The sequence below is a fragment of the Pollachius pollachius genome (genome assembly GCF_949987615.1).
Source record: "Pollachius pollachius genome assembly, chromosome: 12".
NCBI classification, from domain to species: domain Eukaryota; kingdom Metazoa; phylum Chordata; class Actinopteri; order Gadiformes; family Gadidae; genus Pollachius; species Pollachius pollachius.
Window position 1 is genome coordinate 21,130,550 of NC_136945.1, and position 15,907 is coordinate 21,146,456.

The 15,907-nt window shown below is 47.1% G+C and overlaps 1 protein-coding gene across 1 annotated transcript; it reads right to left on the reverse strand.

The window, feature by feature from the left end:
* Positions 1-4,910: 4,910 nt before the first annotated feature.
* wnt7aa (wingless-type MMTV integration site family, member 7Aa) lies at positions 4,911-14,261 on the reverse strand (the record flags this gene model as incomplete). The annotated part of the gene is made up of 4 exons (XM_079747334.1): positions 14,128-14,261; positions 13,550-13,776; positions 11,521-11,795; positions 4,911-5,390 (listed from the first exon to the last, which is right to left on the reverse strand). The coding sequence occupies exons 1-4, from the start codon at positions 14,196-14,198 to the stop codon at positions 4,911-4,913; spliced, it is 1,053 nt and encodes a 350-aa protein (XP_079603460.1). The 5' UTR covers positions 14,199-14,261.
* Between the last annotated feature and the right edge of the window lie 1,646 nt (positions 14,262-15,907).

The window sequence follows — 15,907 nt, forward strand, 5'->3', positions numbered from 1 at the left end:
TAAATTAAATGAAAATGTAGTCATCCAACTGGTATAAAAGAAGAAAGGTGAGTTTTAATCTAAATGTGCATCTTGACAATTATGCACAGGACAAAAATATTTTTTGACCTATTTATATTATGAGATATTAGGTGTAATTTTAGCAATGACGAGTACACTAGTATGTTGTCCAGTATGTTGCATAAAAACAAGAGTAAGGTCAATAGTTTCTGTTTAAAATATGCTGTTTAATTCGTCCCGCATATGTGTTTCAAATGTCCCGACTAGGCGGGGCGTTTGAAACAAATGTCTATTTACGTTCAAAGTTAAAAAACAGTGCGATCATCCAACATATGCAATCCAATCAAATCACACTTGTAACTAAGAGAATACACATGTGAGTTGTTGATCACATGATGAAATTATTTGTATGCGTAACGTCATCTTTGAAAAAGACGTTAAACTGAAAAGTGTTTCAATCGACCCGCCTCTCCCTACATACAATTGCGGCTATTTCAGATTCTTCAGTTCAACTCCTTTTACATATCTGCATTTTTAGCAATGCTCTGCGCTTTTCATTCAGCTGTGAATTTATTTGTTTCCAACCATTTGCATTTCTTTAAATGGCTGTGCATGTGTACATTGTTTACTCCATTTAGACTTAGACAAATCCCTTCACTTGATATAAGCCATTTAACGTTTCTTTATGTTTTAATCTATGAGGCTTTATTAAAAAATAATTCCAACCTCACTTTGTATTACAGCACTCACCGCATTTTCTGCAGGAAATGCATTTTCTAGTTCTTCATTATTTTTCTTATTAAGTAAAGAGTGCATAATGAGTAGGATGTTGTAATTGACCTATACTTCCTTTGATTTAATCCTCACTTTTTTAATACATTTGTAAATCACCAAAAGTGAATCTGCCTCCATTTCATCCATCCATTTCAAAACACTCAAACTGTCTGTTGTAGTGTAGGGTCATGCACACTATGACAAGAACATGACAAAACGCTATGTTCAGAATGAGAATCAGAGAGCATGTAGAGAAGAAATGAGAAACAAAGAAAGAGGAATTATTCACCTTAGGGGTGAATACGATTTTCTGGCAGGCTGAAACTATGCGATCACTAAGACAACATCCATTATTCTATGCCCCTAGAGCCAGAAAGGGGACTAATTAAAGTCGAGTTGTCAATGTAAAAGTGAAACATTTTATTTATGTTTCCATCATTCTGAACCAAGCTTCCTAGAAATTGCTTGATTTATGTTTAATTTAAATTAGATTAACCTGCTTGTAAGAATTCCTATTCAAATTTAAAAAGACATAAATCAAACATTATCCCTACTGATTAGCATTTTATTTTGAAAGCGCACCTTTAATCATTCGTTGGCTCCGCCAGGTATGCTGGCTACTCATAGCTGCGGCACTCGCGTCACCATTCCTGGAGGGATCTACGCTGTTAGGACCCCGCTGTTGTAGATATTTGGCATAATGACGGCTATAAAAGCAGGCTGCGTCTCGACCGATCAAGATAAAGAACTGTTGCATTCAGTCGACGCTGAAACCACGACTTGCCGTGACCTAACCTAACATTGTGGCTGTATTTGCTCTTCAAACATGATTGGCTCTTTCATCTGGAAAGTTAAACAAAGACTGTTGGGTAATTTATTTTGTACGGGCAGGGTGTACACTTCTTAGAAGAGGAGTAAATCTTCATCGTGCCGTGACGATCTTTGGAGGAACTTTTGGCCGAGGACCAACAAATTTCTTTTGTAGCAATCATAAGCAATTCACACACAATGTAATAATAATAATATTAATAATAATAATAATAATAATAATAATGATTTGTCAGTTATAATAATGTCTTCAAAGTTAGAGTATCAGTCCTAAAACATGCTAATGGTCAAATTAAACAAACAGCATCTAGTCATGCTGCATTTCAGAAAGATTCTAGCCCTTGTGGGACCAATGTGGTCACCTGCTGTGACCCACAGTTTGAAACCAGCAGCCTCTCGAATCCCATCACTTGCTCCATGCCAGATTGTTGAAGATGAATCAACACTGCATGTACGCGTCACGCCGTGAATCTCCACGCTAAAGAAAACAAACAAACCCAGAGGAGGGATGTTTTCCGCGGCCCTTGAGCAAGACGCACGTCACACGCCGCCACAAAGAAGCCTGTGAATGAAGGGCAGTTACTGACTCATCCTTTGACTGCACCTAATGCCAAAAGGAAACTTGTTTCTGCCCCTGGAAAGCCGTCTTGTGCCAGTTCAAAACCCCATCTTAATATGAAGAAACATTTAATCCAGGGAGGTTGTGTGGGGACATCATACTACTAAGTTGAGTTCTTTCATGATTGAGATAGGTCGCGAATGACGATGGACACAATGAATCCCAATTTCACAGCTTTTCCATTAGAACGGTTAATAGTCGATGAGTCAAGAGAGGGTCAGCCTATCAGTCCTAGAACAAGGCACCTCCGAGCGCCTTCCTCCACCTGCTTTATGACGCGCGTCTCTGATAACCTCCCAGTGAGAGGCTGAGGATCGCAGCATCTGTTCAGCGACCGACGCCATCTCTGCCGACCCCATTGAGCTGTTCCCGTCCATTCAAACACTGACAAAATAATGACTTGGCAGACATTTAAGAAGAGATTTGCATATCAACAGACAGGCGTGTCACCTCCCATTCCATCCCATAATATCCAGTACACTAACACTGTTGGTGTTTGGCCAGCTGCCCTCTCTTCAAGTGTCCATTGAGGCGCAGGAATGCTTTGTGCTGATTATTCAGCCCGTTCAGATCTCCTCTGTCCCTCTCCGATTCAAATCCCCGACTGACATCATCCCTCACAATTGTAAAGGTCTCTTTTTCTCTTTCTTCGCCCTTTCGCCTCGACCACAAAATAAATAGCGTCCAGAAGTTATCCAGGCTTTTCCTTCTTCCCCCTCTCATGGTTACCGATTGGCTAATGGGGCGTCCTGGCCTCTCGCAGAGACGCAGCGGAGATTTTTGGGGGTGTTGGTGTGGTTGTCGTAGCAACCCAGCCGAGGGGTGAATGCAGCAGATGTCAGTGTGATCCGTCAGGCCCCAAAGCTTCAAACTCCCACCGAGGAAATGTCTCTCCCTCTCTCTCTCGTGCTCTATCTCCCTCTCCATCGTTCAGCCTCTGTGTGTTGCTCTCAATTCCCCTCTCCATCTTTCCATCTCCCTCCATTCATCTCTCGAACAACATGTCGCTCAATCGATCTCCAGCTCTCTCCAGCTCCCCCCTCTCCCCATCGCTCTTAATCCCTCTCTCCACTTCTCAATCTCTCTCCCCATCTCCCACCATCTCCCACCATTTCCCTCTCTCTCAATATCTCTCTCTCTCTCTCTCTCTCTCTCTCTCTCTCTCCCCCTCTCTCAATATTTCTCTCTCTCGTACGTTCTTTCCTGAGGCTAAATGTTTAAGTGGCAAGTGTGTAAAAAGGATTCAATGCAATTGTGTATGATTTCCGAGCCAATATTTATTAGCAATAACAGAAATAGGATAAAACAAACCAGGACAGAGTCCACATGTAAGTGAATGGCTTGTTAAATAAAGGTTTGTAAAGATATAGGACATAAATTACTAGAACTCTGTTGTGTTGAACATAACTACAAATAAATACATTCCACAGTGACCTTCGGGGACCAGTCCGATGAAGAAGAGTTGTTTTCGGTAGCAAAGAAGAGTCTCTGATGACCATAACTTTTACAACTGACAGAATAGATGGCAATTATATCACATGGGTTTTATTTTATATTTTATTTTCCTGAAAAATTGTTAGATGAATTTTTTACATTTATAATAGTTGTAACATTCCACTGTTACACGATTTGTTGTGAAAAAAAAAACGGTGACCAAAAAAAAAAAACAGCCACTCAAAACGAGCAGACAGATATCTTTTTAAAAATCAGAAAAATAAATAAAATACTCATATAAAAAAATAATCTCTTACAAAATATATTCTATCGGCGTTCAAAGTCGCTCCGAATTTTGTTTTACGTCTGGCTTGTCGTACGGGGTTACGGTTGATGGGGGGGGGGGGGGGTGGGTGGGGTATCGCTTCTCACCCAGAACCCCCTCCTGGAACTCTCCGGACCACTAGCAGCAAACTGGGAAGGGGCTGGGGGGAACAACCCTACCTATCGCACAATGCTATCGCACAATGCTACCACACAACGCTATCGTCCGCTGTTCAGTAGGGGAACACCCTTCCGTCGGCCTCGCGCGAAAGCTTATCTCGTACGGTTGAGTTGATGAACACAAACTAGCTCTCTGGTTAGATTCCGTGTTATATGTCATGCATGCAGGTCCAGTGTTTTAAGTTATTTCATAAAAGAAACGCCGACTGAAAAGTCGCAAGTGGTTCGCTAGTTTATTTACGACGCAAAACCCCCCGGATTTAGTCGATCGTGAATTCTCAGTAGTACTTTTGTTCGTATTTCATTAATAAATTATTATTAGTCAAGATCATATGCCTGAAGATATAAAAAAAAACATCTCTACTGCAGTTTGAGGCACTTCAACCCAACACAACAGTGTTATCTCACGGAGGCAGAACCAGAATACACAACTATGCTCCACATATCCAGGGCGTGTTGTCCATGGTTGATGGTCCCTCCAGTGTGGTGGTACTGTCCGACCTCTCCTGGGAACAGCGAGCCTACATCTAGATCATCGCGTTTGATACTGGGGACCAACACCTCCACCTTGTCCATCCATCTTCTTGTCCAGGTTAGGACTAAGGCGGGGGGAGGAGGCAGGACGCCAGCCAAGCGTCCCTTTCTCCGGGCCGTGTGTCCCACCACCGCCACCGCCACCGCCACCGCCACCGCCTGACCTCCACGGCCCCGTGAAGACCACGGCGTCCTCAATCCCTACCTCGGTGTCCCCTCACTTGCACGTGTACATCTGCGTCCTCTCGCTGCACGTGTTGCACTTGACGTGGCAGCACCACAGGAACTTGCAGTTGCACTGCCAGACCCGCGAGTACTGGTGCGTGTTGTAGCCGCGGCCGCAGCACAGCAGGTCGCAGCTGTCCGACTGCGGCGCCGTCTTGTTGCACAGGCGGCCCTGCGTGCCGGCGCTGCCCGTGCGCGGGTCCGCCTCGCAGTAGTTGGGCGAGCGCTCGATGTACACCAGCTCGCCGTCGGTGGGCTTGCGGAAGGAGTGCGGCTTCTTCATCTTCAGGAAGGTGGGCCGCTTGTTGCGGCTGGCCCGCACTGGCTCCACGTGCGCCGCCGTGCCGTACTTGTCCTTCAGCAGGAAGCCCAGCTGCCGGAACTTGGGCAGCGTGGTCCAGCAGGTCTTGGTGGTGCAGGAGCCCGACACGCCGTGGCACTTGCACTCCAGACGCATGCCCTTCTCCAGCACCTGGGGACAGAGAGGCAGGGATGCTCAGTGTTTCTCTACGGTAAGGAGCGTGCCCTTCTCCAGCACCTGGGGACAGAGAGGCAGGGATGCTCAGTGTTTCTCGAAGGTAGGGAGCGTGCCCTTCTCCAGCACCTGGGGACAGAGAGGCAGGGATGCTCAGTCTTTCTCTAAGGTAGGGAGCGTGCCCTTCTCCAGCACCTGGGGACAGAGAGGCAGGGATGCTCAGTGTTTCTCTACGGTAAGGAGCGTGCCCTTCTCCAGCACCTGGGGAGGGAGGCCAAGGGAGCAGTCTTTCGAACACTCAGCTTTAGATCTTTGCACCTACTCTAAGGTGCATGCCCTTCTCCAGCACCTGAGGTCAGAGACCCAGGGATGCTCAGTGTTGGTATACACTAAGGTACATGCCCTTCTCAATACACTAAGGTACATGCCCTTCTCCAGCACCTGGGAGTGAGGGAGAGGCAGGGATCATTTATGGTAGCATATGGGCTTAACTTGGCTTGTCAATACGTACGTCCACAGAAACTAAGCCTCGTACTGATGCATGGCCTAGCCTAATACCAGGAAGGGACTATGACTCATTATGAAGTCATTCAGCTTCTTTATCTGAAGATACTAACGGTGAAGTCATGTCATTAATATCAGGTAGGGGTTTGTAGGGCATCTTGCTCAAGGATGCCTACTTGTGGTCTGGGGGGATTGAGGGACAAATAATCATCCATAATCCACTGCGATATTGAGTCCAATACATAGTGAATCTCCCAACCAGGTTTGAGTTGCCAAACGTGTGGAGCATCTGTTGGGGCCCTACGATTACGCCACGACGCATGCAAGACGCCACATTATAAAACACTGTCATAAAGGCCTTCACTCAATATCCAAATATACAATTCATAATCAAGCAAAGGGCTTTTTGCCACATACATTTGGGGAGAAGCTGCACTCTGTTCCAGCATTGTTCGCACCACAGCCTGAGACAGGGTGTGTGGTCGTGACTCATTGGAACAAATACTATTGCTAATATTTGAACGTGGCTGGAGAGGACTTGATCATCCAAATCAACTCCAGACATGGCCGTCAGCCTTCCAACGGTAAAACATCCGCAAACAGTGTGTAAAGTCAAGGTCACATTACTCAGTCTCAAACCTACGAGTTCATATTTAGTCGTTTGGCAGATGTTTACATGAACCGTTACATGAGCACTAATTGTTTGTTGTACGTCCTTGCACTTAAAAATAGTACTTAGCATCGTGTAGCATCTTATCCTAGCTATATTTGTTGTATACAGGGAATGCTTTAAAGGTCTCCTATTATACTACTTTTCTGGTCTTAATTTCTTATTAATGACTCCTATAGAGCAACCTGACACGAATCACAGCACAAAAAACTATTTCGATTTTCGGGAAACTCTTCCTCTCATCTGGGCGCTTTCAGCGTTCTCTGTCAACATTCGGCTTCGTCCTTCTCCGCCCCCTCGCCCCCATCCTGCCATCCCCACTCCGTTGTGATTGGTTACCTTCCGGAAGAGCATGTTGCAGCATTACCATACATGAAAAATCCGGATAGTTCTACGTAGATAAATGCCGGAAATTTGAACAAGTGAACGGCGACCGGCGTCCCTAGTGTTTAGCGCTCTGCACAGCCGCCCCAGACGGTCAGAAGGGAACACGTCTAAATGCATGTACGTCATTATTTGACACGTTAGTATGGTTAAAACATGACTATAAATCATTATAACAACGTTTATAGGTCATAAAAGTCGAGAAAGCATAATAGGTGCTCTTTAACCTTGTGATTGTTAGTGCTTGGCACTTGATTCTATGAGCGTCCTTACTGTAACGATAGCGATCGTTATTGTTTCTCTTCTTCTGACAAATGTACTTATAAAAAATAAAAAAATCGCTTTGGATTGCTGGTGTTCTTAGGGCCTAACTTGCATGTCTTATACAGGCTTATTTGCTCCGTCGTTAACTTCTGAATCCAGATCCTGTGTGACGCGCTCGTTTCGGGTTGTGTGACGGGTCCGGGTGGGTGGGGCTTGAGATGACATCAAATCAATAAATTGGTCAAAAAAAAAAAAAAAAAAAAAGTAAATCGCTTTGGATTAAAGCGTCTGCTAAATGCCCTACATGTGAATGTAAATGAAGGGAAAGAAACATAGAGAAGGCTGCGTCAATCTTAATAAACACAGGAAATCCCGAGGGGGGAGCACCGCAGGTTCGGACCAATAGGAAGAGGGTTTCCGTGCCACTCCAGCCCATCCTGGCACGCGGGCCTGGATTAACTTGTGCAGTAACCCTCCCTTCAAAGAAAGCAATTTACTTCCTCCTCATCGCCCTGCTGCGCTGAGGGGCTATTCACAGGCAGCCAGGAACTGTTTGGTGTGGTTGGCAGAGTACCCCCCCCCCACACACACACACACACACACACACACACACACACACACCATCACATTCACACATAGAGACACGCACTCCCTCTCTCATACACACACACAGACAAACACACACACACACACCATTACACACACCATCACATTCACACATAGAGACACGCACTCCCTCTCTCTCATACACACACAGACACACACAGACACACACACACACATACACACACACACCGATACGCACACACAGACTCTTTCTCTAATGCAAAACATTCCCTCTCTCTCACGCACACACTCTCTCACACTCACACAAACACACACAAACACACACACACACACCTGTTCGGGGCTGAATAACATCCCCAAAACCCCATTCCTCCTCAAGTGAGAGAGAGAGAGAGAGAGAGAGAGAGAGAGAGAGAGAGAGAGAAAGAGAACGCGAGAGAGAGAGAGAAAGAGAGAGAGAAAGAGAAAGCGAGAGAGAGAAAGAGAGAGAGAGAGAGAGAGAGAGAAAGAGAAAGCGAGAGAGAGAGAAAGAGAGAGAGAGAGAGAGAGAGAGAGAGAGAGATAGAGAGAAAGAGAGAGAGCGAGAGAAAAGAGAGCGAGAGAGAAAGCGAGAGAGAGAGAGAGAGAGAGAAGAGAGAGAGGTGGGCGATAGAGGCTGCATAATGACATTAAAACCGCCTCACTCGATGTGTGTGCTTCTGTTTTTTCTCTCCCTGTGTTTTAATGATTCCTCCTTTGACGGCCCCTAGACATGCTGGAGTCTCGGTGTAATTGTCAGATTCCCTCTGGAGGCAAACGGCTTAGCGCAGTCATGCCCCTGCGACCTGGCAGCCCCGTCCTACACTGGGCTCAGTGGTGTGCGCTGCCCGTCACACCACCTCCTCCACCTCCTCCTCCTCCACCTCCTCCTCCACCACCATTGTTAGACACAACTGAGAGCCTGTGAACCTAGGAGGGCCACGTTTGGCATCCCCGTTATCCTCACTTTACCCTCCCTCTCCTCCTCCTCCACACTCCCTTCTCTCCTCCTCCAACCTCCCGGTTCTCCTCCATCTTCCCTCCTCCGACCTCCACCCTCTCTGATCTCTTCTGTTCTCCTCCTCCTCCCTCCCTGTCTTCCTCCTCCTCCTCCTCCCTCCCTGTCCACCTCCTCCACCCTCTCCTCCACCCTCTCCTCCTCCTCCTCCTCCACCCTCTCCTCCTCCTCCTCTCTCTCCTCCTCCTCCACCCTTCCTCCTCCTCCTCCTCCCTCCCTGTCTTCCTCTTCCTCCCTCCCTCTCCTCCTCCTCCACCCTCTCCTCCTCCACCCTCTCCTCCACCCTCCCTGTCTTCCTCCTCCTCCACCCTCTTCTCCTCCACCTCCCCCCTCCCTCTCCTCCTCCTCCACCCTCTCCTCCTCCACCCTCTCCTCCTCCTCCTCCTCCACCCTCTCCTCCTCCTCCTCTCTCTCCTCCTCCTCCACCCTCTCCTCCTCGTCCTCCTCCTCCTCCCTCCCTCTCCTCCTCCTCCACCCTCTCCTCCACCCGCCCTGTCTTCCTCCTCCACCTCCTCCTCCTCCTCCACCCTTCCTCCTCCTCCACCCTCCCTGTCTTCCTCCTCCTCCTCCACCCTCTCCTCCTCCACCCTTCCTCCTCCTCCTCCTCCTCCCTCCCTGTCCTCCTCCTACACCCTCTCCTCCTCCTCCACCCTCTCCTCCTCCACCCTTCCTCCTCCTCCTCCTCCCTCCCTGTCTTCTTCCTCCACCCTCTCCTCCTCCTCCTCCTCCCTCTCCTCCTCCTCCACCCTCTCCTCCACCCGCCCTCCTCCCTCCCTCTCCTCCTCCTCCCTCCCTGTCCTCCTCCTCCACCCTCTCCTCCTCCACCCTTCCTCCTCCTCCTCCTCCACCCTCTCCTCCACCCACCCTCCCTGTAGGATCCCGGGGATGTGAACACACGCTGGCGATCAAACAGGAAAACAAGGCCTACCTGATGATTACAGGGAGGGATCTGTGCTCTCGTGTGTTTAGAGATTGTACATGAATTCCTGACTTAGTCCCTGGATACACACACACACACCTGCAAATACACACACACACACACACACACACACACACACACAACAGCATTCACACACACACACATCCACACATAGAGAGAGAGGCACACACCCACACACACACACACACACACACATAGACACACACACACGTACACGTTAATCCACACACTGTTGAAAAATGTCTACCTGAGGATGTTTTAATGATGCCGTCAATGCGTACAGTATGAGGCATGTTCCTATTGAACGAGACCACAGGGAGATCTGAGGTCCGACCCACCAGTAACAATATGATATTGCATGGGGTCACCAACAAAGTCTGCGTACTGCATATGATACATGCTGTATATTATACAGTATTACGCAGTATGTTAATATACTGACCTGGCAGTCTGATATGTGCTGCCCTTGGGTTTGGATTTGATAATAAAGTACTCAATCAAACATTGAAAGCATTCCTTCATGTGAAGAAATTCTTGCGATTTGTAAAGTAACCAAATGACGACCAGGAAATATAATAATAATAATGTGCAGAAGAAGTACCCCCATAAGAGCGGTTCTGTGTCCACTGGTACTGAACCAGTCTGTGAATGGCTCCGGTGCTTGTCTGAACACGATGTGCCTGGTCCATAAATCTACAGGATCCACCTGCTGATAGTATCGCTGGGCCCATGCCATGTTTTGATGCATCTGAATTACTTCCAAGTCGTCATTAAATTACAAATTAACTCCTCGAGTAGGTCCACAGAAGCGATGCCAACAGGTGAAACTGTGACTCAATTCTGGAAAGGCACACAGAATGATTTCCTTATTGTAACATTCCCAAAATATCTGCACGGTTCACTACCCTGGGACACACCTTTTTTCACCTCTTACATGAATCTCTCTCTCTCTCTCTCTCTCTCTCTCTCTCTCTCTCTCTCTCTCCCTCTCCCCCCCTCCCTCTCTTATGTCTAGTACACATATAGAGAGCACGACCTCTTCACTTGTTCAAAGGATTGTATAATTGCAACAACTTCAACCAAATATACATCTGCCAAATCTCTTCAAAAACAATATGAAATTACCTTCGTAGTTCATTTTTGTCCATAATGTGATTGAATGTGAGGGATTTGTTTAACGGTAAATCAATGTGTACGGAAGGTGCATGGGTTCGGTTCTCAATAGATCCATGTTAACTCCCTGATTCTGATCAGTGGCCAACATGAAGCAGGGAGACACCTCAATAACACAGCAGTCCGTTCATGCAGACACAAACAGACACACACACACACAGACACACACACACACACCCACGCACACACCCACGCACGCATACACACACACCCCATTTTAACGAAGGAAACTCATTTCAGAACTAAGTTCAGACCATCTTGCACATCCTGTGCGCTGATCCGAAGCTCTCCTAGTAACAGCGTACCATCAGAAGTAACGCTATCAGCCCTAACACCACTAGCGGTAGCAGCCATAGTAACGGCCACTAGCTCCGCTCCCCCCTGGCTCATAGCTGAGATGCTTCAGGCCTCTCCTCATCCCTGCTCGGTAATCCCCAGGGAGGAGCCAGGGCCCGACCAATCCCCGCGCGGCGATAAAGCCTGATAACGGCGCAGACTGATGAGGTGGCGGGGGGGTTCTCTGACGCCCGGCGGTCCCACACGCGCAACGCCCCACACGCTCGCGGGGGCGGCTCGGGGGCGGACGCACCTTGCGGCCCACTTCGTTGTTGTGCAGGTTCATGAGGGTGCGGGCGTTCTGCTTGATCTCCCGCGCGTCCACGAACACCTTGGAGAAGCCCAGGCCGTAGCGCACGTCGGCCGAGCACCCGCCCCACTTCCAGCCCTCCTGCTGCTGGCTGTGGAAGCCCTGCTTGTCCTGGTCACAGCCGCAGCCGCTCAGCGTGCCCTGGGTGCAGGCGGCAGTGATGGCGTGGGCCACGCCCGCCGCGATGATGGCGTAGGTGAACGCCGCCTCTTTGCTCCCTGGGGCGGGGGGGGGGGGGGGGGGGAAAAAGGGAAAACTGTAAATTAGACGGATTACTGAAAGAGTCTTTTGACCCCCGGCACCATCTGCCTTCCTTTGCATACTTGGCATATCTTCTCCCGGCCCCATCCTGAAATGCTCTCGCCGAGCCAACTTTGGATTCATTAATCACGCGCTCCCTCCCGCTCCTCCACGTGACCGAGGAGCGAGCCCGTGGAGGCGGCGGGCGCAGCGGACCTGAACGCATCGTTAAAGTCACGTAACCTCGGGTAAGGGCGCCCCGGAGGTTCGCCGGGGAGAGCGCGCACCGTTAAGGCCTTGAGGGTTCGATTCCCGCCCGCCGTCCTTTGCTGCGCGTCTTCCCCTCTATCTCCCACACCTTCCTGTCTACCTCATACTATAATAAAAAAGGGTTAAAACCCTTAAAAAAAAAACACTTGAAAATAAGTTAAATAATCGTTCTTTGGGGATAATTCAAAAGAAAATTCGCACAGGAAGAAAATAAGCGGACTGTCAATTAAATTTAACGATGTTGAATTATCTTCGGGAGGATGTGGTAGCCATGGCAACGCGAGCATCCCATAAACAGGTGCTGGGTCAGGAGAGTCAGAAGTGCTATTACCGAGAGGGGGGGGGCTTCTATGGGAGGCTTACTGCGCCGGGATGGCCCCGGTCCAAGCTGGGATCCACCTTGCGGAGGTGGATGCAGGGGGAGAGCAGGCTAGTCCTCCCTCCTCCAGCTCCAGCACCACGCTATAAATCACCGGCGCTCTGGAGGTCAAGCACACGCTAATCCCACGTGCTCCTCTCCCACAGCAGATGGGGAACATTAAGAAATGCTCAATACTTAGAGGTCGTGCTCGCCTAGTGGCGCCTGGAGCTTGCATGCACTGTTTCATAGCAGGTGGAGGCGGATTGTTTGAGGTGAAGTGGCAATTCGCACACATATGCACGCACATACACATACACACAAATGTGGATGTTTATTCAGACACACACACACACACACACACTCACGATGCAACACACATTATAATGTGCATACAATTATTATGATTATTTACATGCAACAAATATGATAATAGGATTGCAAAACACATGATAATATGTTATGTTATAAATGTTGTTAGAACCATAATAACAAATTACGGCTTTTGCATAACCACATAAGTCAGAGTTTAAATATAAATGTATTTGTCTGCGTGCCGGTTCTATGCTTACCAATTGCTATATAGCCATAGTTCATAAACATGGATTACATGCATACTGTTCAACTACACTTGAATACACTGAGATAACAGGGCATGTAGATTTATAAATAACATATTGGAAAACAATCGGGTAGTTACATTTGAGCAACTTTATCTTAAACCTTATTCCACGAATTTCAAAAAACGATCTCCTTATCAGATTTTCTTACTATTCACTTTTACAATCATGCATCAATTTATTTTTTATATTAAATCGCTATGAATCAGCAGACTTCAGAGGGCAACTATTCTCTACAAGCCATTATCCCACACTGATAGAAATAGATAAACCTTCAGGAATTAATCAGGCGAGAAAGAGAGCAATTTTCAAAAGCTTAAATGTTGAAATGTTCAAATAGATTAATAATCATTCAAGTGAAAAAAAATAACATCTATATCCCTATTATGCAAAAACATTTATTTTAACTGACCCGGAGCAAGATCGCAGGTGCAGTCTACAATGAGGGGCTATCGGCTGAGATTTGGAGAAAACTGTAACATACCCACTTTCAGTTCTTTTCCAAACACCGTTCTTTCGCCAAGGGCCGAGCAATTCCATCGTCCGTGTTTGAACTGAAACTGGCATTCATTGATGCCCATCTGCGCTCCTTCTCCGATCACGATGATAGCATCGGGCCGGCTCTGGCATATAGTCCTTTGACGAGGGGCCAGACCCGGGATCTTGTTACATATGATGCTCGCTCCCAGTGCCACCACGGACGACAGACCCCTGGTGCAACACAACACGCAAAACATTTGACACATGCATGCATAGCTTCAGCATATATTGTTTTGTCTCGGCTGGCCATCTACATGTCACATAATGGACACTTGATGCATATAACAATAAAGACGATGCATACAACAATCAACAAAACATCAATAAGTTTAAACTAGTCTAAGATCTATTTTCAATAATTAAACAGAAGTTACAGCATTTACATTAAAATTCACTCTGCGTCTTTCATGTGAGTGAGACAGCATTTGAGATAAGTTTTATTCCAAACAGATAGACCCTATAGGCCTGGAGCTAAACCCATTATGATTCCTTTAGTTTAGACCATGTATGCGACCCACTCACCCAATTTTCAAATAGACAATCCCAAGGCACATGAAAAAATGGAAAATCCATCGACGCGTTTTCCTGCTCATGGTGCCCAGCCTGCGGTGGTCCTACTCGGTACTCAGTGAGCTTCTCACTGCAACGCGCTCCCCGCAGATCCAGGTGCTCCGAGGCGCAGACAGAGAGAGACACACGTCCCCGGGACGAGCCAAAGTGTGCGGGTAAAACTCTTCCTGATCTCATCGGTGGGTATGTTCGGGGTTCCAGTCTCCCGCTGCATCGGATCGCTTGTTCCCAGGTGAAGTCTGTGCTGGTGATGGTCCTGGGTCTCTCTATCGCCACCTTTCACAGCAGCAGGGCGTGTTCCAAACGGAGTCCCCCACACACCGGTAACATTCCCTACAGGTAGAGCGCTCTGTACACGGATCTGGTGAACCTCTGGAACAATGCTGAAGTGTCATATCACAAACATCTTGAAAAACAACGATAAACTAAATGTATAAACGGCTGTGGCATTTGGAACTTTACGCACTAAAGGCGTCTGGTGTGGGGGGGGGATGGAATAGTTCAACACCTAATGTGATCGTCGACGTTATCTTTTTCTGAAATGTCTTAATCTATTGCATCCACCAGTGGGTTTAGGTCCGTGTCGTCGCTGACCTGAATCAATGATTCTCGGCGTCTGCGGACCGATTTATTGATTTGATGTCATCTCAAGCCCCACCCACCCTGACCCGTCACACAACCCGAAACAAGCGCGTCACACAGGATCTCTATTCAGAAGTTAACGACGGAGCAAATAAGCCCGTATACGACAAGCTAGGCCCTAAGAACACCTGCAATCAACCCACTATTATTTCATCAACGAAGCTCTACCCTGACTTAGGTCTCGTTCAACTTTTGATAATGCACCGCTGGGATTCAGTAGAGTCACATAACAGGCCTGTTTGATAATGAATGAGATTTAAAACGGCTTGTTTCAGAAGATATGAGCTGGCCGTTCCCGGTGGGGTTGAAAGTGAGCAGACTGAGCAGGTGAGTTTTTCGCCAATGCCAAGACGCGTCAATGACCCCCCTCTGGTGGCCAAGCGAGGTATTACCGCCACTGGCCTGCAGAGAACCTGTTAGAACAGCATCTGTAGCACAGCATGTTGATTCATGGAGTACTACCGGTTTGATGTTTACTATCACATTATAAACACATTTATACGTATGTGTTTATAGTGTCAGTTATTAGAATCACTAGACAACCATGGCATTCAATTCACATCCATAAATGGGCCAATGTGAAGGGAATGATTTGAATAGCCTCGAGTCTAGACATTGTACTACAGGACAATATTAAACACATTAAAATAATATGTTAGAAATTTAGTCTTTCTAGTTAAGTAAGAAACTTATTATAGTAAGATAGTAGTTAGATTTACGGAAAGTTATGATGTAGCACGACAGTAAGAAATGGGTTATGTGTACTGTATAGTTAAAAAGTGAGTAGCACGTACTTCAGGCTATACAGTAGTACCATAGTAAGACATTATTTTTTGATATTATAGTAATACTGAGTCATAAATTCGTTGTGTGTATTGTAGAATATGGCTCCTTGGTCTGCCCAGGAAGTATCAAACCATTATAGTTCATCAATATTTTATTTATTAAAGAAATTGCAAAAATATCAACACAAAAGCAGTTTCATACAATACGTGACCATCATGCAAAGCCGACCCGTTAATGTTTTAACTGACCGCCATCAAGGGGGTGAAACGACCACAGATGGTCTTCCAATGAGGTCCACGTTGGG